This window comes from Mirounga angustirostris, unplaced genomic scaffold (genome assembly GCF_029215605.1).
Source record: "Mirounga angustirostris isolate CCGP_5_RB_7025 unplaced genomic scaffold, mMirAng1.0.hap1 SCAF_2, whole genome shotgun sequence".
Classification (NCBI taxonomy): domain Eukaryota; kingdom Metazoa; phylum Chordata; class Mammalia; order Carnivora; family Phocidae; genus Mirounga; species Mirounga angustirostris.
The window spans coordinates 67773791-67796731 of NW_026991710.1; the positions used below are offsets into that span (position 1 = coordinate 67773791).

General features: G+C 36.7%; 1 protein-coding gene across 8 annotated transcripts in view; it reads right to left on the reverse strand.

The window, feature by feature from the left end:
- The window catches only part of WDFY3 (WD repeat and FYVE domain containing 3), a 263913-nt gene that overhangs the window by 75730 nt on the left and 165242 nt on the right, over nt 1-22941 (reverse strand). For 7 of the 8 annotated variants that reach the window (XM_064584731.1, XM_064584732.1, XM_064584728.1 and 4 more), the window contains 11 exons: nt 22001-22161; nt 19933-20044; nt 17775-17965; nt 16398-16550; nt 11595-11668; nt 11348-11509; nt 9937-10031; nt 6406-6526; nt 5349-5566; nt 1345-1580; nt 28-162 (listed from right to left, as the gene is read on the reverse strand). In XM_064584731.1, the coding sequence (XP_064440801.1) occupies nt 28-162; nt 1345-1580; nt 5349-5566; nt 6406-6526; nt 9937-10031; nt 11348-11509; nt 11595-11668; nt 16398-16550; nt 17775-17965; nt 19933-20044; nt 22001-22161 (1658 nt within the window). The remainder of the gene's footprint in view (nt 1-27; nt 163-1344; nt 1581-5348; nt 5567-6405; nt 6527-9936; nt 10032-11347; nt 11510-11594; nt 11669-16397; nt 16551-17774; nt 17966-19932; nt 20045-22000; nt 22162-22941) is intronic. The other variant, XM_064584729.1, reaches the window with a different exon arrangement.

Below are 22941 nucleotides of genomic sequence, written 5' to 3' on the forward strand. Positions count from 1 at the left end.
CAGGTTTAAGTATTTCTGTAAACTTACTGAATTCAGCATGCTGCGGAGCATCCCCAATAATAAAAAAGCAGCTTCTGTGCACACGTTATGGATAGAAGAGACCACAGTGCCACTGGAGGCAGGAACTCCAAAGATGAATGTCCAAATGGAATCTAAATCAAACTACAGAGGTCAAAGTGAATGAAGATTAGCCACTGTCAATTTTTTTCAGCTAGAGACCCTCACAAGTTCTAATATTCTGTAACTTCTTTGAGACTAATTAGGGTTTTTTCAAAGTGATCAATGATGGAGAGAGAGAGAGAGAGACCTAGCATTCCTCCCTCCTAAATTTTGAAAATTTGTAAATTTTTACATTTATAAAGAAAAGAGAATACTATGTATCATCCTGTCTTAGGTACTAAAAACATTGTTTTCTACTTTTTTTCTCTATGAAAACAAACAAAAAGAAAATACATGCTAATTAGCCAGGAGATGACGTTAGAGGACTGATGATTTTAAGCAGGATCTTTTAAAAGAGCATGTGGGACTCACTTATTTCTCCTCTCTTGGCAATGTTCTAATTCACTTTTAGGTTACATACAGATAAGATTTGACGAAATAAAAATCAGTTTAAGAGACTTATTCATAGCTGTTTTATATAACATTTTATGACTATGGTGTCATGCTTATTTTGAAAAATTACATAACCAACAAACTCTGTTAAGGCTGAATCTGAATCCTGACTTAATGTAAGGGTACAGACTTTGTTTTCATTTAAAAGGTTTTGTCAATTACTAGAATTGATTTGAATTAGCATTTGGCATTAGGATGGAAGTATAGTAGTTGGGTTTAAAACTGAATCCCTAAGTCTTCGCAGTGCCACAAACATAAGCTATATATAGATACCACAACAGTATTCAAATAAAGCCTTAGTGTTTTCCTAAAGTGGATGTCATCTATCATTAAGAAATTAAAGATATTTTTGTAATCAGAACTTGTACTAAGAATCCTATCCAATTAATTCATGGTATACACACCACTCTATTTTCAGTTCTACAGAAATGACATTATACTTCTAGATAAAATCACATAACTCGAATTCTTCAGATTACCATTCAAATACCACCCAGTCTTTATGCATACAGGATCATACAGAGTAAAAAAAAAAAAAAACACCAAATAGGGGAAAAGTACTTCTTTTTGTGAAAGTTTTCTATAGTTATCTTCAGATTTTTCTTCCCAAATCAAATCCTAAACATGAGAAAGGGATGGAATCCCTTTGGTTTTACTGTGAGTAACCCATCACCATACGGTGATTTTTCCAGCACATATATTTACACTTACGCCTTACTAGATAATTCCTACCTGGCAACCCTGCTTACATCGGCTGCTGATGACAGGCACACTGACCTGCAGGTTCTCAGGCAGCTCACTAACTGGCTGCTGCAGAAACAATGCCATGAGGAGAAAATAGAGAGCAGGGACATTAGTGTGTTTAGGAAGGAATGACTGAAGAACTGGGAAACCAGGAAAATGACAAGCATCCCGGTTAATCTCCCTGACCGTCGATCTCCCGCCAGCACTCCTGCCCACATTGAATCCTAAGAGGAGAGGAAATGTAACAGTAAGTACAAAATGAATAATTGATTGTCACGCTGTATTAACAAAGAAAGGAGTAATTCAGTATATGTGACATTTCTCTCCAGAACATCCATATTAATACAGGCAATTAACTAATTCCATTGTTGAATTAATCTTCCAGTTAAAAGTTCTCCTTTACTATCTCTGATTTCAGCAAGCCTGTCTCTTAGAAAACAGGTCTTGAAAAATACTGGAGACAGTCAGATACGAGAGGTAATATAAATTCTACGCATTAAAAGAATGCCCTCAAATGAGCTCTAACATTTCCCTAAGAAGAAAGTAAAATTCAAAACGTAGCCAAAATTTAGGATGCTACAAAAATGTATCTTAAGAAACGAAAATTGCTGTCATTATATTTAGTGTATAATTATAATTAACCATACTTAGTTAATATATGTCATTTGCCCTGGATCCTGTTAAACTAGTTAACTGTAAATTATCTACAAGTTTTGAGACTAGACAAAATAAATAAGCACAATAATCTTTCCTCACAACATGATCTGTAATTCTGCTGGAAAGCTGCCCGGCGCTGGGACAGCAAATGGGAGCCTGCTGAGACTGGGGCTATCTGAACATGCAGGGCTCTTCAAAGAAACACAGATCAACTAGGAGAGGGTCAGTGCTGACTGATGTGGCTTACACAGCATCAGCCTTTCTATCAATGCCGCTCCCTCTGTTATAGAACTAATCAGGATACAACTCGAACATTCAGTTCTTTTGCTCAGTTCTTTCGCCTTCCCAAACCTAGTGCGGCGCTCGGCACAGAATAAACGTTGGCCAGAGTTTCAATGTGAAACTTGTGTGAATAGCAACCAAGAGATGAAGGATTGATTTTTACTTTGAGGCAATTTTTATTTCAAATGAATATTCATTTTTTTTCCTTCCAATTTGTTTTTTCTAGGATGAAGTGAGCACATACTTGCTACTATTTATAATAATAAAACAAATTTGTGTCTAGCTAGCTTTTTAATGATTTCATCCTAACCAATTGCTTAGTGTGATGTGAATTAATCTTCTGAAGTATGTTCTAATTAAAAAATCATAGAGCAATTTACCAACCTCTTTCATAGATCATCTCATTTCTCAAACACAATGAATGTGTGAGCTAGAAATTGCTATGATCCTTTTTATAACATGGAAAATAGGCAATTTGTTCAAAGTCACCAAGTTGAAGAGAGGTGGCACTGGGACTTGAGCCTGATGTCTCTATTTCAGAGTCTGTAAAGTTGCACTGTCTCCCTTGGCCTTCCTAATGACATCACCACATTTCTGAGAGTCTGGCTGCATTAGGACACTGGTGATTTTTGCTTATAGTGAATTTTAAGTGAAGTTATCAGTATAAAAAAGTCTTGAGCTTTAACAAGTCAGAAGACATAAAGTGGCATTTTATACATTAAACAGGAAAATAAATTTTGAATAAATTGCAGGTCCTAAATGAAAACCAGTACCAGCATTTATTGTCCTTTCTAAATTCTCACACTCTATTTTTCCCTACAATTAATCTTAAGGAATACTTAGTATGTTACTAACAATTAAGCCTTAATTTAGATTCAAATAACAGCTACACTGAAGGTATTTTATAAAGAAAAATTTGACAAAAACTAATAAACGTGAATAAAACATTCAAAGACATTAGGTTGCTCATCACATCAAAGAGAAATAGAACCAAATTATATGAGATATATATATGTACGTATGTATACAAATACATGTATGTGTGTTATCACACAGGTATTCAGGGAAATTAAATTGAATCAAATTTAAATTAAACTTAAATTCTTGGATTTCTCTTTCAGAACAAGAGCAGCATATTGCAATTTCTAAGCAGGTATCAATGAAGGACAAATAAATTCTAAGATCAGATGTGGAAAAAGCACCTTTTTCTGATATTACTGAAGTGATACAGGACAGACAAAAGAACAGGATTAACACTCAGAAGACAGTTACGTAAACACTATTACTGTCAGACTCAGAAACCTTACGCATTTAACAGTCTTACTTTCCTAATTAGAGAAACCCTTAATTTTTATTTACTAGGTTTATTGCCTGTAAAGTATAACTTATATCCATAAAATATATACCTGTCTCCAGAATCATGAAGCCCAAATGAGATGATATATGTTAAAAGACTTTGGCAAACCACAATGTGCTGTATGAATCTTAGTAAGGTGTTATCACCACTGTGGTTTTGAACTTCAATGAGAAGCAGTGCAGTCAGTTAGCATTTAGAACTGTCACATTCAGCAGAACTCACATTCACTCCTGGCAGCTATCATTAAGGTCAATAAGTGAAATCCCTTGCTACCAAACTGTTCATAATAATAACATTTGTAGGCTATATCCCTCCCCTAGGGTCAATGCAAAATAGTGATTTTTTAGATCATAAAAGTATATAGAATGATAATTTAGAATACGCATTTTAAAGCCAACAATTTTCTTGAGAAATCATTTCACAGTGAATTCCTTTCTTCATTACAAACTTTCTTCAGATATTTTCCAATGTGAAATAACAAGAAAATAATCTTACGTGGTAAAAACTCTGTCTTCCTATCATTTTCTTTGATATTTGAGAACGCAGTGCAGGCAGCACCTAGGTATTGATGCTTTTACATTTTTTTTTTAATAGATAAATTACATATTCAATTTGGATCCCTAATTGACAAGGGCAAACATATATTCTTGGTGCTTATTCTAGAATACAATTACATATGATTTTAAAACGTGATGTTATAAAGACAAATATATTTTTAAAATGCTTGAATTAAAAATACTTTAAGAAGTGAATGACTATAATTTTCAATAAAAACATTATTTTAAATATATATATTTCCAAAATAAGATCATTAATATGAACAGAAATACAGCAGTTCAAATGAATCTAACATAGGAAACTATAATCTTCTAATATTACGTAAATGCTCAGTTCCATGTTGAAAACAGCACAGAACTAGCAAGCAGACAATAGGGAACTTTGGCTAAAACTCTGAGCTTAAATATTTGAGAAGCAATATAACATAACTTAAAAGCACGGGTTTTGGATCTAATCGACCTGGATTCAATTTTTGACACTTCCTAGCTAACAAGTGACTTCACCCCTATGCCTTGGTTTTCTCATCTCTAAAATGGGTATGACAGTTATTTTTACCTCATGGGACTATTGTGAAAGTAAGTTATTGTGAAAATGAAAATATTTTTGTAACTGGCACAGAATTAGCACTCAAAATACTATTAATTTAGTTTTAATAATTTGCTAATTACCTACTTATAGATCAGAAAGGGAATTATAGAACAAAAAGATCATAAGGAATTCCCTTGAGTTTTCACGTCTTTAATATCCTGTGTCTGACTTCAATTTGATTTGTAATTTAAAAAGCCAAATGTGAACCTAAGCTTTTTATTCATTTGTTCATTCATCAAAATTCATGACTCTGGGGCATGTGGGTGGCTCAGTCAGTTAGGCTCAGTCAGTTAAACATCTGACTTCAGCTCAGGTCATGATCTTGGGGTCCTGGGATGGGGCCCCAAATTGGGCTCCCTGCTCAGCAGGGAGTCTGCTTCTCCCTCTCCCTTTCACTTGTTCTCTCTCTCTCTCAAAATCTTTTTAAAAAACTCATGATTCTTAATGACTGTCAGATAAACTGAAGAGTATAAGCTTTGATCAGACTTAAATACAAAATACAAGAGTACAAGAGAGCTTATTTTAAAGCAGCTGATGTTAAGTCCCATACCTAAAACAGTTCCGATCTTATTAGTTAAGACAGAATCTGTCTGTTCCAGCCACCCTCCACCGCTGAGTCCTTCCTTAAACTTGATGAGGATAGACTGATTACTCAGTAGCACAACAAGAATCCTCATGGCTGCCGTAACTGTGGTGGAATGCAAGTGTTCTTCCATAAACATCATAATCCAGTCAAAACCCAGTGTCCTGACCAGTTCTTCACAAGCTCTATTTAAAGGCAGATGAATTAAGAAGACAAAAACAGAACATTAATTTCAAGGATTAGGACTCAAAATTTAAAAAAGTAAGACTACGTTTTGTTCGGGGTGCCTGAGTGGCTCAACTGTTAAGCATCTGCCTTTAGTTCAAGTCATGATCCCAGAGTCCTGGGATCCTGCTCTGCGGGAAGCCTGCTTCTCCCTCTCCCACTCCTCCTGCTTGTGGTCCCTCTCTCGCGGTCTGTCAAAGAAATAAATAAAATCTTAAAAAAAAAAAAAAAAAAAAGACTAGGGGCGCCTGGGTGGCTCAGTCGTTAAGAGTCTGCCTTCGGCTCAGGTCATGATCCCAGGGTCCTGGGATCGAGCCCCATATTGGGCTCCCTGCTCCGCGGGAACCCTGCTTCTCCCTCTCCCACTCCCCCTGCTTGTGTTCCCTCTCTCGCTGTGTCTCTCTCTGTCAAATAAATAAATAAAATCTTTAAAAAAAAAAAAAAAAGACTAGGTTGTGTTCTCAAGATACTATAAATTGCAGGGTTCAAAAAATCTATTAAAAGTCAATAGCAGGGCGCCTGCGTGGCTCAGTCATTAAGCGTCTGCCTTAGGCTCAGGTCATGATCCCAGGGTCCTGGGATCGAGTCCCACATCGGGCTCCCTGCTCAGCGGGAAGCCTGCTTCTCCCTCTCCCACTCTCCCTGCTTGTGTTCCCTCTCTGGCTGTGTCTTTCTCTGTCAAATAAATAAATAAAATCTTTAAAAAAAAAAAAAGTCAATAGCAATTCTTTCTTTTCTCTACTATGAATTAACTAGTAATAGCACCTGGTACCATCAATTCTAAGAAAATTTTACTTACTGCAAATTAATGCTTGTCTTTTCTTTAGATGTGTAAACTAGTTTTAGCAAGATATCTAGAAGTCTGTTCCTCAAAAGTATAAGATTAGCAGATACAAGACCTCCAAACTCTTCTTCAGTTCCTACAATGAAAAAATATACATTAAATTGCCTTAGTAGATAACACAGTATAAAATATACAACACTGTCCTAGGAAATCTCACTGAAAAATACATCTTTTAGAAAACATTTTCTCTAGGAGTACTTTCCACTAAAGTGGACAAGCAAAAGGGTTCATTAACTCACTTCTCTTTAGAATCCTGAAAATTGTTCATTTATATTTGACATTGTCTAAACAAGTTATAAAAGGCTGTAAACCTTTCTTACATATTTACCTGCCACCAATAGAGTGAAAGTAGTCACATGGATAAAAATAACAATCCAAATCCTTAATTTCCAGTTTCGTTTTGAAGGATATAAACAGTTACATTTACCAGATTTAAAAATGAAAAATAGGAAGCATAAACTATTCAATAAATGTAATACATAAAGGAGACTTAGAATTAAATAGCATAGAAGAGCGATAAAGGCACACAAATGCACAGAGAAACTGGAAAAGAAAGGGAAGAAAACAGAGAGCTTATGGTTCTCAATGGATAGTGCTGGAAGCACACAGGACTGGGCATCCATGGTGCAGAGTTCAAGGTCCAGGCCTGACATGATGGGCTATGGCTTGGTAAGTCACAATCCCGATGCCTTCCTTTATTCTAGAATTGAAGCTCAGGCTAAACTTTGACTTACCACAGTCATTTGCTTTTACTTGCTTGGGAAAGGGATTCTTTTTACCTTTAAACATTGTCTTTTAAACTGCTAATTTTGTGCCTTAATCACTGGGAAGGGTCCTTCAAGCTTACCAAGGGGAACTCCAGATTCCCTTCTCTTCTAAGAGGTAGGACTGGTATTTTATAAATTGTTTTATTAAAAACATACCATACAACCTAAATTGAGATAAAGATTACTTCCTTTCAATTATTTCCTTTTCAATTATTTTTCAGTAAAATGGCGATCCACACAGAAACGAAAAATTCTCCTTACACTTATGTCTAGTTTTCTCACTGTCAGTTTTGCTACCCCTAATTTTCAAATATAATGTAAAACAATAAACTCTAAATTTCTAGCTTAACTTCTTCCCACTCAGACTGCTGTTTTCTTCCACACTGCACTACACTTTTATGCTATTTTATTTTGCACTGACTATTATATTGCTGTTCAGCATTATTATTCAAGTCATTTTCTTTTTTGTAGGTGTATCCTGAATGCTGTATAAATGACTTCAAATAAAAAAAACTATGGTTTTAATTTTTTAGATCATATTATAGTTAATATAGTCTTCAGTCCATATCAAGTAAACAGCAAATGTCCTATACTAACAAGACCGGTAATGTACTTCTGACTTTATTAATTCAAATGGCAAGAAAGTGACGAAAATATTAGTCTCATTAACTTGGCAGATCAACAGATAAACTTAGCAATTTATACATCTCCACTATTGTGCTCTTCTCAAAAAAAATTTTACACTAGTTGTGCTAATTGAATTCAACAGCCAGCAAGAAATATAGACTAGAGAAATATTTTTCTTACCTCTTTTTATATTTGAAATAAGCATTATATATTTCTGAGATTTTTAAAGGACTTTCGCTAATACCTATTTACTTGGCTTATATTAATTCAGAGCTAAGAAATAATCCTTGCATATGGTAGTAAAACATAGTGGTTAAAAAGCTTACAATGTTAGTTTGGATTACCTGGGTTCAAATGCAAGTAGCATGATCTCAGGTAAATTTCTTTTACTTAATCTTTCTGGGCCTTAGTTTCTTCCCTTGTAAAACTAGGATAACAATAATACCTATTTCATAGGATTGTTACAAGAATATAAAAAGCACTTAAACAGTGCATGGCAGGTATTAAGCACTCAGTAAGTGTTATACATTGATTTTATCTTTATGCTTTTCATCCACTGCTTTGCTTTACCAAAGAAATATCAACATTGTTCCAAATGAGTAGGCAGTAGATGAGTGGTCAGAAGCAGCCTTATGTTCTGCTATAATTTGCAGGAAATCACCGAGGCTCCCAAATCTTAGGTTCTCTTTTGAAAAACATGATTATAACACTTTCTCTTCTTATTCATGAAGCACCAGAGAGGCTGTGCCCCAGATGGTGTAGCCAACATGGAGAACACCTTTGTGAGGCACTGATTCAGCAGTATTACTTCTCCTCTGTCCATGTGAACAGTAGCCCAAGGGAAGTCATTTATGTGATATGATTTTGGAATAAAGTAACAGGATAATAATGTAAATAATGCTGACAAATATAAGATATTGTGAATTTAATTACAAGTCAATCTAAAAGGTTCTTTCAATGTTTTCCAAACAAATCTCCTATCCTAGAACATATAAAAGGAAAAATACAGAAAAGAGGGGGAAAAATATGTACCAAATGAAGAAAGGCTGGAAAAAAAAAAAAAGGTGGGGACGCCTGGGTGGCTCAGTCAGTTGAATCCAAATTTTGATTTCAGCTCAGATCATGATCTCAGGGTCCTGGGATTGAGCCCCATGTCATCAGGCTGCACTCTCAGCAGGGAGTCTGCTTGAGATTCTCTCTCCCTCCCCCTCTGCTCCACCCCCTGCTCATGGTCTCTCTCTCTCTCTCAAATAAATAAACCTTAAAAAAAAAAAAAAAGTGGTTATCATGGGCCCAGAATCCCACAATTTGAGACTATTTTTATTTTATACTTACATAAACTGATTCTAGTAAAATGCCTTTTCCCTAAGTGACTACTAAATATTTAATAGGAAAATGAAAGTAAGTTATATAGATATAATTCATCATAGCAAGTATCTGTTTCTGAAGAGATGTATTTTAAAAAATTAATCAATGTTCAAAAATCACAGAATATTTTGCTATTTAAAGGAAAACTGCTATGAATCCTCTGATAGGAAAGATTTAATTAATTTATTCTATTTTTAATTTTTTTACACAGTGATTTTACAACTATGTATGCTCTGCTATGTTCAATCACACGTGGAGCTACCTCGGTCACTATTATCGTATCCCTGACTATATTCCCTAAGCTGTACCTTTCATCCCTGTGACTTTTCTTTTTTATGCTTTAAGAGTTTTTGTTTTCAAATTTACGTAAAATTAACATCCAGTATTTTATTGGTTTCAGGTGTACAATGATTCAACAATTCTACACATTGTTCTCAGTGCTCATCAAGGTAAGTGTACTCTTAATCCTCCTTACTTCACCCATCTCTCTACCCATCTCCAGGAGAGATTCTAGTTTTTAAGTAAAATTCACACCTTATTAAATTCCATAGGTAATTCTGTATTTCTGCATACTGTACAGGCTTGACTTAAGACAAATACATCTGTGCAAGACCATGAAAAGTAATATAAGGAGAGAAGTAATATAATAGCATCACATATAATTCTAAATTGTGCCAGAAAACAGGGCATAGTAATTAGTTTTCAAGCTCCATTCTTGACTCACCAGTATCAAGCTTTTCTTCATTGTTTATTTCCATAACTACAAATTTCTCACAAACTGCAAATGTCGGTAAAGTAGAAGAAATAAACTGGCCAAACCTTTAAATACAAGAAAAAAGTTACAGATTTCAGGTTTCTCTTTCCCCAAAACAAATAAACAAACAAAAAAAAAGAAATAAAACACAAAGAAATGAAAAAAAATAGTACTTCTTGTTTTATCTGATTTTTTACTGTGACACCTCTAGATGACTGTATTTGTTTTACTTCCCCTTGACCATTGCAATTAACCCGTTATATGCTACAATGTTTTAAAACATAGGGCAAAATATTTCTCCAGAAATATGAGTCCTTTAATATACTTTTAAGAACCAAACAGTGTGATCCAAATCAGTGTCCTAACATTATCTATATGTAGCCTAGTAATGAAGAACTTGGGTTTTGGAAACACAGGTAATGTTAAAATCCTGGCTCTATCAGTGTTTAATCTTACTACCTGAGGCAAGTAGCTTAACATCTCTGGGTTTTAGTTTCTTTAAAAACAAAAAACTTGATAGGTTTCAGTGATAATTTTAGCAAAGTGATCATTATAGTTCCAGAATAAGTTTTAAACAAATATTGTTAAATAACAAACACTAATCTCCAAAATAATTTTTAAACTCCAGTTTTAAATCTGTTGCCACGTTACAAAAATGTCTTCAGGGTAAATGAATATAAAACTGAGTGATTTACATGCTACACAGCTTAGAGATTAGTCTACTGGGTATATTCTAATCAGTCAGTGTGATTTCACCTGTTATACCTGGGCACTTACAGGAAAAGTGGTCACATTGTTTAACCAATTCTCTGCTGGGAAAACACTTTGGTTAAGGAGCGTTTTCCTTCCATTTCCAGTTAAGATGGGAATTATCATGTAGATATTAAAATTATTCTACAGATAATCCATAAATATGCCTTCGGCCATTTCTCATTAGCAGCAAAATAATCCATCATACAAAAGGCTGAACATACAACACCCCTTTGGGTGATGGAAAATAAATAAATAAAAGAGATGGCATGCCCACGACAGGGGGCGTGCGTATGTGTGCGCACACATGCTTGGGCACATACCCTTGAGAAGGAGCAGGGCTTAGGGAAGATGAACCGAGAATTCCTATACTGAACGCTTTTATGTCTAGGACAAAAATCTTGTTGGGCTCAGTTCTACGTATTTTCTTATTCACTAGTGGCAACAACTGGTTTTGCTATATAAAGACAAGATACTGAAACATGCATATTTTTTGTGCCTTACAAATATCCTGAATACTAACATTACAGGTATTACACAGGCATAAGAATCAATTACATTCATCTCATTCACTTTAACCTCACTGGTACTTTCAGTGAATAAACAGACAGGTAACAGAAGTTTTCACTACCTGAGCAGATCATTGCTATTGGGAAAACCTTGTAGTAAGAAGCTCAGCACATTACTAATAGCAGCAATGGTAGGCTGGGATAAAGACATATCTCGAAGAGTCAGTAGCAATTTGGGGATCAGCTGGAATTCCCTCATTAATTTGGCATTCTTTGAAGCTTCACTGTAAGAAAAAGAAGACTTTATAAAGGCCATGCTATCATGTCCTCTATAATTGAACAGGTAACTACATAGATATTAACTAATACCTGGACTCAGTGAGCAGTTCAATAAAGTGTTCAAATAAGGAAAGATGAAGTTCATACGGTGCATGGAGCCAAACCTACAATAAAAATAAAGAATAGTAGTACATTTAGGGTTAAAAAAAATACCCCAAATGATTATCCAACAAACATAAATGCAGCACACAGAACTTATTTCACCTATATAATTAACTGAATATAATATAGGGTGAAGCCCTATAAAACCGCTTGTATGTAAGACTTCTGGTTCTGTTTATAAAAGAGTAATTGCTATGGAAATTACCCTCCTAGAGTAAACAACTGGAAAGGGAAAATGTATAGAAAACTTATCTGGAAATCAAGGACTGACTTTTATTACTGAATACTGAACAGAGCATATGGAATAGAATGAATACTGAATGCTGCATCCTGAAGACAAAGACTGAATGACTGGAATCTCATATGGGGTCCAAAATTGGAATCAGTCACTGCAGAAGAGTACACCAAACAATTCTTGGAACTTACAAAGGTCTGAGACTAGTTTGCACTCCCACCAAAGAGCATGCAGACTTCTTAATACATGGGGAGTTGGGGGCGCCTGGGTGGCTCAGTTGGTTAAGCGACTGCCTTCGGCTCAGGTCATGATCCTGGAGTCCCTGGATCGAGTCCCGCATCGGGCTCCCTGCTCGGCAGGGGGTCTGCTTCTCCCTCTGACCCTCCCCCCTCTCATGTGCTCTCTCTCATTCTCTCTCTCTCTCAAATAAATAAAAATCTTAAAAAAAAATACATGGGGAGTTGGGTAGAGGCCCAGGAAGTGAAATACCTGAGTAGTGGGGCTAAATTTGTGCTCAAGGTTACTCTAGGTCCACTCTAACAAATATTAAAAGTGTGCCTCGAAAAGATAACTACAATACCACAGCAAAGTTCAATACTTCTGTAAAGGAATACAACAAAATCTAGCACTTAACAACGTAAAATTCAGCATACTATCAAAAATTACCAAGCATGCAAAGAAAAAGGAAAATATGATCCATAAGGCGGTAAAAAATCAATTATTATACGTAGCCCAGAAATGAAAGAAATGATAGAATTATCAGGACTTTCAAAAATCTATCAAAAAGATGCTCCAGGGGAACCTACGTGGCTTAGTCAGTTAGGTGGCAGACCACTGACTTTGGCTCAGGTCATGGTCTCAGGGTCCTGGGACTGAGTCCCACATCAGGGTCCGTGCTCAGCAGCGAGTCAGCTTAAGGATTTCCCTTCCTCTCCCTCTCCCCTCACTCATGCTCTCTTCAAATAAATAAATAAATAAATAAACAAACAAACCTTAAAAAAAATAAATCTTAAAAAAAAAAAGCTCCATATGTTAAAGAATGTAACCAAAAATACGAAGATGAGGAGGAGAAATAGAAAGTAATCAAAGATCCAAAATAAACTTCCACAGAGGAAAGGTAAAATATTTAAAATGAAAACTACACTCGATAGGACTAACAGCAGAATGAACACTGCAGAAAATAATTCAGTGAGCCTGAATACACAACAATGGACACTATTCAAAATCAAGCATGAGAAAAGAACTAAAAAGTAATTACTAGATACAGCATCAGTGAGTTGTGGGAAAATAATCAAGCAATCTAACACTCGTATAACTAGAGTCCAGAAAAGGTTGGGGGAGAGCACCAGGAAAAATAGCTGTAGAAATAATGGCTAAAAATTCTCCAATTTGATAAAAATGACAAACTCACAGATCTAGAAAAATCAACAAACCCCAAGCAGAAGAAACATAGAAAAGACAATGGAGTGACGGACATCTTTAAGGCATTAAAAAGAATTTTAAAAAGTCAACTAGAATTCTATTCTATATAAAAATACCCTTCAAAAGAGAAAAAATAAAGACTTTCTCATATGGGAGAATTTAAGGCTAGCAGACAGGCACTATGAAAAATGTTACACAGGAAGTTCTTCAAGTTAGAAGAATAAGATGGAAATCTGGATCTACACAAAGGAATAAAAATGGCATGAGTATTATATATGTGGGTAAGTATGAAAGAATTTTTAATATTGTCTTTCAAAGATAACTTACTATTTAAGCAAAAATAATACAGAAAGTACTGTGGAGATCATAAACATATAGAAATAAAATGTTGGGAAAAAAAAAAAAAAAGGCGGGGGCTCCTGGGTGGCTCAGTCGGTTGGGTGGCTGCCTTCGGCTCAGGTCATGATCCTTGGGTCCTGGGATTGAGCCCCGCGTTGGGTTCCCTGCTTGACGGAGAGCCTGCTTCTCCCTCTTTCTCTGCCTGTCGCTCTGCCTACTTGTGCTCTCTATCTCTGTTAAATAAGTAAATATAAATCTTTAAAAAATAAATAAATAAAATGTTGGACACTAATAGCATGAAGGACAGGATGGAAGAAATCAAAGTATATCTTTGTAAGGTTTTTACACTATGGGTAAAGTGGTATAATATACTTCGAAGACAGACTGAATTGTTATAGATGTCTATTATAAATTCTCGAACAACTACTAAAAAGAAAATGCCTGTAATTCTATTACCATTACCTTACTTATATCTGTCAAGTGCTGTTTTAAAAATAAGGTTGAATTAAAAGTATTTAGAGACTATTATGGTTTGCAGTAATTAGGGATGCTATATAATGCCATAAAGTTAGCAAGGTAATTTAAAATGAAGCCAAAATTTGTCCAGCAACTAAATTTCTGATGATTGTGTATCAGATTTTAATCAGACACCTGAAACTAAAGATAACCCATGATTTAAACGTTTCCATTTCCAGATGAAAACAAAGCCAGGCTTGATTAAGTAGGTCTCCTTAGTACTCCCATAATTCTCTCTACATACCTCTATCTCTGTGCTTTCACAAGTTTTTAATGGTCTATTTATTTGTTCTTCTCTTCTAATGGATTAAACGCCTTGAGGCAAGGACTCTTATTTTCACATCATTACCACCTAACACAATGCCTGGCTCAAAGATGCTCAATAGGTATTTTCTAAAAGAATGAGAGGTTTGCATATTACAATTTTGAATATGAGGTTAAGAAATGAATACTTTATTGTGTTGGAAGGGAAATCACTGGAAGTTGTGAATGATTAGTATGATTATGCCTTAGAAAGAATGTCAAAAGATCTATGGATAGGTTGAGGAAAGCTGGAAAAAAGTGATAGTTATCCTAATAGGTAAAAGAAGATGATTAGGGCTTGGGCTAGGATATAAAAGTAGAAACAAGAAGGTCAACTACAGGAAATATGGAAGTACAGCCTATAGGACCTAATTTCAGACTGTTTATAAACAGGGAAGAAGAAGAAAGCTGATTTTTCAAATTCAAGCCTCGGTGACTAGGGAAATGGTGGTGTTATTAATAGAAATAGAAGGAAGAACTAATTTGGGGAAGGATGTTAAGTTCAGTTTAGGTGTTGCTGGGACAGAAAAACGGAAATGTTGGGGCGCCTGGGTGGCTCAGTTGGTTAAGCGACTGCCTTCGGCTCAGGTCATGATCCTGGAGTCCTGGGATCGAGTCCCGCATCGGGCTCCCTGCTCAGCAGGGGGTCTGCTTCTCCCTCTGACCCTCTTCCCTCTTGTGCTCTCTGTCTCTCATTCTCTCTCAAATAAATAAATAAAAATCTTTAAAAAATAAAAATAAAATAAAAAGAAAAGATAAAGAAATAGGACATGTTTATGGCAAAAATAATGAAAATTTTGGAGCCAGAAAATTATGGGGAAAGTAGTAAGAAAGATATAGGAGCCAGGACACTGCTGCCCGAAGGCTAGCAAGAGAAGTCAGGAGCTGCATAAAGGGGGAGACACTGGGACGCTTGGTGGCTCAATCGGTTAAGTATCTGCCTTCGGCTCAGGTCATGATCCCAGGTCCTGCGTTGGGCTCCCTTCTCAATGGGGAGTCTGCTTCTCCCTCTCCCTCAGCCCCTACCCCCTGCTCGTCTTTCTCTCTCAAAAAAAAAAGAAATAAAATCTTAACCAAAAAAAAAAGGAGGGAGATACTGCAGCATCTGCTCCCGAGCTGTGGGTACTGAAGACAGAGTATGGGCCAGGCTGCTAATATGCTTTCAAATAAAGTTCCAGGAGAGCAATTAGGGCATACAGCCTGTTTGTTTGGGATTCAAAATAACTGACAAGACAGAGCTTACAGTAGTCCTGAGGAAGAAGAGCTGCGGCCTAGACATTACAGCCAGCAAACACTTAGTACTAGGCACCAATCTGGGTGGTAGGAATACAGACGAAGACACGACCTCTGCACACATGACGCCTACAGCCCCACAGAGGAGACATATACAGATAGAAAGCATAGAGTGTGTGTGTGTGTAAAGTATATAGTGAGTATGCAAAGTACTGTGAATGGGAAGTTAAATGGAAAAGGGATATGTGAGATTAAGTGGTACCTTATTATTTAGACAAAATAAATGATAGTTTACTACGCAGCTACTTACTATTAACCATAATTTCAGGTGTAATATAGCTCATATTTATGGAGGAAAAATTTCTATTAGAATTATTTGATGAAAGTATGTTTGCCGCTTGCAATGCCAGAGGAAGGAGCAAATTAGCTATAGTTAGATAAATGCCTTACACCATTTCACTTCTACACTACTTGTAAACTGGAATATCCTTGGGGAGAAGAAACCCCATCACTACCCTATTTTTTTTAATTTACTAATGACACTAATAGGAGCATCATAAAATTATAAAATTTAAACACATCCTAGAGACAAAAATTGTTTAATCAAAGTTAACTCTATCAACATACAGAGTAAGAAACGGATTCATTGACTGTATATTACCAGTTAGTGTTCATACACATACTTCAAAATCACAAAGTAGATCCTGGAACGCAGTTGAATTTGGAATAATGGAGGTCTCATGTCCACTATCAACAGTTCCCACCAAGGAAAACGTTAGATGGAGGATGTGGCTGTTAAGGAGGGAACGTTTCTTCTTAAGCAGCATCGCCAGCAACTAAAAGAAAGCAATACCACATGTCCATTGATCAATCATATCTCTCACACACACACACACACACACACACACACACACACACACGGAAGAACTCTGTGTAAAGCAATTCCTGAGACAGAAAGCTGATTTCTAAATTTATTATGATAATATAACATTAGAGAAAATCTGAAAACCAGGGTAATCTCATCACTCTATCATTAAAATATCTTCTACATAAACCCTTCCAATTCACATATATTTGTCATCATGTGCATATAATTTTTTACTTTTTCTCCACATAACATTTTATTACAAAGATTTTTCTTTTGCACCATAGTCTTCATAATTACAATCTGCAAAGGTTGCAGTGATGTTCTCTGGAATGGTTATAGAATTATTAGTCATTCTCATAATGTTGGAACATTTAGAGGGTTTGTGTATTTTCACGAAATGTGGTAAGCAATGCCACAATAATCATTTTGAAAGTTTTGTAAAATAACACTTACCAAAATAGTGTGATTAAATCTACAGAAAACAGTATAGTAAAAAGTTTATTCACTACCAATGAAGCGAATGTAAGAGAAGGCATTTACACTTCATCTACACTAAAGGGATTTAATCTTGCTCCAAATACTTGTTTCTCTTCTGACAAATAACTTTCTGCCGAAACCTAGTAGGTTGCGGATATGTGAACACTGCCTATTTTTAATCCCAGATGAGTTTTCAGGACTAGCAATGGCACAGGTATTATATGGTGGCTCTCACATCCCCTAGGTAAGTAAAGGGGGACGGGTGGTAAAAGATGACTGGGTGTGGAGGGGAGAGACAAGGAAAGCGAGGAAAGCTCTGGATGTATTGCCGATTTGGCAGCCTCTAGAGTAGCTGGCAATGTGACCCTATTTCATTTCACTCTTATTTCCATAGGGAAAAATAACTCCAAACTAGCAAATATATCTGAAATCATTGAATAACTGAAATTACATAGCCTAATTCAAGAGTTTAAGAAGGGAGATTTGATGAGATAGGATAAAAAGTTTGAGCCAAAATAAACAATTCATAATCTCACCTGAAATACATTACTTTTACTAAAAACCAGTGACCTTTCAAGTTTACTTGGATGAAATAATTCTTCCAGAGTTTGAAAAAAATATGAACAATGAAAATTAGAAGTTGTGTTTTGGTTTGGTTTGGTTTGGTTTTTTTAAACGCAAAGAGAAATGAAGGTGAAGCTTCACGGTAACAAACCTGGTAGCCCTTGATTCTTTCCATTTCTTTGCTGGCTAGTGGGTTACTCTTGACCACACAAACCAGGGCCTTGACTGCTGCATAGAGCCCTTCCACATCAGAAGCCATGGCCACCAGGCCCAGGATGGCTGCCGCTCCGCCAATGTACTGCAAAGTAGTGGCAACAGGCTTAGGGACAAATGTTCTTACTCCTGATTAAGAGACAGTGAAAAATAATTAAATTCCCCACGTTAACAAGAACTGAATAAATCATCTTAAGAAGTATTTAGTTAATTTTAAATTATACTTTAAGAAAAACCACCTCTATCCTAAAACAAGAATTCCCAGAAAAAAAAAAAATTCAAGGTCAGATGTGGAAGGTAATAAATGCTAAGAGATATACTCAGAGATGAGCTGGGAGCAAAGAAGTGAGTAGAAGGGCTGGGGTTTGAGAGCAAGCTCAAAGGTTTTGACTGTGTAGCTTTGGGCAACATAAAGGAAAAGTAGAGAGACCCTGGGAATGTATTTCTGAGGTGAGTGAGAATGCCTGACTAGGTACTGTTGGGGGATAAACCTGGGGAGGGCAACAGCACCCTAATTCTGAATTGGGGAATGGGATGTGGATGCCATCCTGGCAAGGACCAAGTATTCCCAAGATAAGCCAAGCAAGGCACATCACTCGCCATTACTCAAAGCTTTTCCTAGTTCCGTAGCCTGAGTAACAGTACATCAGTGACCCCAGAAGAGTATCATCATGTGGAAAGAGAGGACTAGAACTAACGTCATGTCCACTAAAAAAAACTCGCATCTATGTTCCTAACCTTGCTTTTAAAAAAAAGGGCACAGGGCGCCTGGGTGGCTCAGTTGGTTAAGCGACTGCCTTCAGCTCAGGTCATGATCCCAGGGTCCTGGGATCGAGTCCCGCATCGGGCTCCCTGCTCTGCAGGGAGCCTGCTTCTCCCTCTCCCACTCCCCCTGCTTGTGTTCCCTCTCTCGCTGTGTCTCTCTCTGTCAAATAAATAAATAAAAATCTTTAAAAAATAAAAATAAAAAATAAAAAAAATTAAAAAAAAGGCACAGTTTGAATGTTGTCTGCCTACTAATCAAGATTGAGTTTTCCAAAAATAAAACTAATATGCATTTTATATTTCTATGTGCTTTGCAGTATTCATAATATTTGCATATATTATGGTACTAAAATTTGAAAACTACCTTCTAAAGTCATTAGGGCCAACATTGCTAGTTTATAGATAAGAAAGTTGAAAGAGCTCAAATGTCTGGCATAATGCCACACAGTAAAAGAATAGGAGCTAGAACCTAAATCAACTCTTCACTCACTGCTCTTTTTACTGTACCATGTACTGCTATATTTTTTGCAAAGGGCATAGAGCAGAGCTCAGTCAATACTTGCTGAACTGAATAAAGAAAAACTACCCTGTGCATTAGCATTAGGAAAACTGTTTTGTCAATGCAATGTGATTAAAGAAGAAAACCAAAGTTAAGATATGTGCACATCACTGAGACAATAAAAATTGCCAAGGATGATAAACATGTAGGATTCTGACCAACAGAACACTCACTTTTTGTTAATCTAAAAGAGAACCAATATTATGTACTGATTTGTACATTAAATATATAATGGCTGGTTCTGAATTTTGGGTGATGTGACTGGATTATGTCTCAGGACTCTAACCAAAATAAGTCAACTTTTTTAAAGCATACGTCAGGTATAAGGCTCTGCAGAACCATCCACCAGCTTTACCTTTTACTGTAGTTGGATTCACTGTTTATATGCCCAAGCTCTCGTTTCTAGCTCACTTCCAAACAACAGATGCACTCCTGGTGCCACCACTGCTATATCAAGCGATGCAATTACCACCAATATTTCTAAGTCTTTACATCTATCCCTAAATGCAGTGTGAAATTTATCTTGAAATTACACAGAAGTATGTAGTCGGCACTGATGAGTGCTGACAAAAGAGGGAAAAAGTTCATGGGATTTTTAAAAAGGTTGTATGATTTTTAAAGTTGACTGGAGTCTGAGATTGTTACACTAATCTCTAAATATTACAAGAACACTATAAAATATGAATTTAAACACCTCCCCTCCTGTGAGGAAAGTGAATGCAGAGTTGAAGGCAAATCAAGAAGTTTGAAACAGTAAGACAATCTGACTCACCCAAGTATCCAATCAGAGTAGCCCCAACTGTCCGTGCAGGTCCATTAAGATGTCCTGCTGAATTGTGTATCAATTTCACAGGAGTGGCGTTCTCATGGGAGGAAATGCCTAACTGAAGAATAGGAAAGGGAAATAAAAGGTAACTATAGAAGAACAATCTGAACATTTTGATTGGAAAAGAAAAAAAAAACATGATTAGTAACATTATCATTTCTTTCTCCCCATATGAGAATATTAAAAACATGGGCATTCATTTTTTAAAAATGCACAAGCTCTTCCAATGGTTAGAAAGTCACAGAAAGTAAGTTAAATACAATCTACTGAGATAAAGATGGGGGGGTGTCTTTGGAAATAGCTTCAGAGGTCTTTCTGAATGAAACTGTCATGGTTTTACAAGTTCTTATCATTTGCTGCCTCACAGTACTTCTGATCAGTGAACATAATATTAGCTTTACTTCGTATCCATGTAAACATCACATAAATTATTCAAGTGTTTATAGATAAAACATGCCTACAGAAAAGAAATGTTAAGTTTTGCACGTGTACACACATATAAACGCATAATGTGCTTTCAAAGCTAACACAATCCTAAGACATCAAACTCTCCTAGTTTTTCTCCTTTCTTGCTGGCTGCTACTCCTCACTGTTTTCTGCTGGTTCTTCATCTCCCCAGCTCCACAGTACTGGATGTCCCAGGTCTCAGTCTGTAACCTTTCTCTAATCTATCCACACTTCAGTGAAAGCATCTTGTCTTGTGGCTTTAAATACCACCTCTGAACATCCATGGTTCAAACCTCTACTCTGAACTCCAGATTCATATTTCCAATGGCTCTGAGACCTCCGCTAAGATGTCTAATATGCTTTTCAAGTTTTTCCAAAACATAGTTCTCAGAATTCCTCCCCAAACTACTCTTGCTGAAGTTTTCTCCAAATCAGAAAAAGCAACCCTATTTTCCTCCCCGTTAGAGCAAAAAAACTTGGAATTATCCTTGATTCCTTTCTTTCCCTCATGATTCACACCCAATCACCAAAAACTGTTGGCTTATATTTTCAAAATATACCTCAAATCTGATCATTTCTCATCATGGCCACTACTATCACCCCAGTTCTCACCACCGTCGCTCATATGAATTATTATAAAATTGGTCTCCTTGCTTCTACCTTTGTCTGTCCCCCTTCAGTCTATTCAACAGAGGTCATAGTCATCCTGGCTAACATTTCGGTCATTAGGTCTGGAACCCTATCATGCTCCCCATCTCACTTAGTTTAAGCCAATGCCTTTCCCACTGCCTATAAACCCTTAGCAGTCCAGTCCCATTACCTATTTGAGTTCCTCTCCTACTACCCAGGTCTTCTCTCACTTGCTCTGCAGTAGGCATGGACCTTCCTCAGGGCCTTAGCACTTACACCACTGGGACAACCCCCCCACCCTGTGCCGGGCCCGTATCCCATTCTGCGTATTCTCATGGCTTACTGCCTCACCTCTTTCAAGTCTTCTCCAGTTCCACCTTCACAGTGAGGCTTCCTCTGACCATCCTATTTAACACACTATAAGCTGATGGATTTCTCCTTCCTTGCTTTATTTTTCTGCAGAGCACTCTTTGCCTTTGAACATGACCTATGATTAGGTTATTTCTTTAGTTATTATCATCTGTCTCTTCCTCTGCAATGTAAGAGCCATAAAGGCGGGAATTTTCTCTATATCCACTGCTGTGTCCTAAGCAAGATGGTACCTGGCACATAGTAGCTGATCCAGAAAAAAGTTAAGTTATAGCCTTAAGAAGAGCAATTGTTTTCTTTCGTTTTCTGCAGTTCAATTTCTTAATTCCGATTAAAAAAAAAAGAATGAATATAAATCATGCACAGAGAAGGAAATTCTCACTTTTCCAAATTAAGTATCTAATTATGTTTTGGCCTAAATCCAAAGCCAAATAAAACAAATACAAGCAATACAGGAAAGGCACTGTTTTCAGTGCCTATTCCTACTTTGGTGGTCCCCGTAACAACGCTCCGAAACACCGTTCCCGGGAGAACCCGCCACAGCTTCCGGGGGAATCATCCTGCTTACCTGCTTAGCAATGGCTTTGCTGTCCAACTTGTTGTACACTTTCCGGATTCTTGCCACCGTTAGGGAAGACACCGAGAGTGCATAGAGGCCAAAGGACACCTTTTCTTCTGGCACTAATGACACAGGAGATGGGACTACGCCTTCAGACTTTGCATCTTTACCTTCAAACGAAGAATGATCCTTTTCAAAATCGTATTTCTCCTTATCCTAACCCAGATTTTTTATTCTATCATTTTTAAGTGGGTAAACTCAAAAATCTTTTAAAGTGGAGCATGAGAACTAAACTGAAAAACTGTTTTATTTAAATTTTCAGCTCTTCATTTATTTCTTCTCAGAAAATAGAGAAAACCACCTAGACGTAGACCTGTACATTCCAAGTTTTATTCTTAAAATGGGCTTTACAAATAGCATAATGTAAAGGAAACGAGTTTTAACTGTTAGCAAAGAAATCACACATTTCTCCCCTTAGGATCAAAGGAGAAAGAGCATGAACATGAGTGGAATGCCTATATGTTTTGTAACACTAGGTCTCCTCTCCAGTGAATGCCCCCATATGTGCTTCTCTATGTTCTTCTAAACAACATAGCAGAGTAGTTAAGAACACAAGTTTCGGAGCTAGATGGCTTAAGTGTGAATCATGAGTGAAAGAGGGGCTCCTGGGTGGCTCAGTTGGCTAAGCATCTGCCTTTGGCTCAGGACACGATTTCAGGGTCCTGGGATCCAGTCCCGCATCAGGCTCCCTGCTCAGCAGGAAGCCTGCTCCTCCCTTTCCCTTTCCCCACCACTTGTGTGCGTTCTCTCTCAAATAAATAAATAAAATCTTAAAAAAGAAAAAAAAAAAAAACATGAGTGAAAGACAAATTACTTAGCTACAGGGTTATCATCATTTACACCACACTTGTCCTAATGCTTCTGAGAACTTCAGGAGAATGAGAACAAGA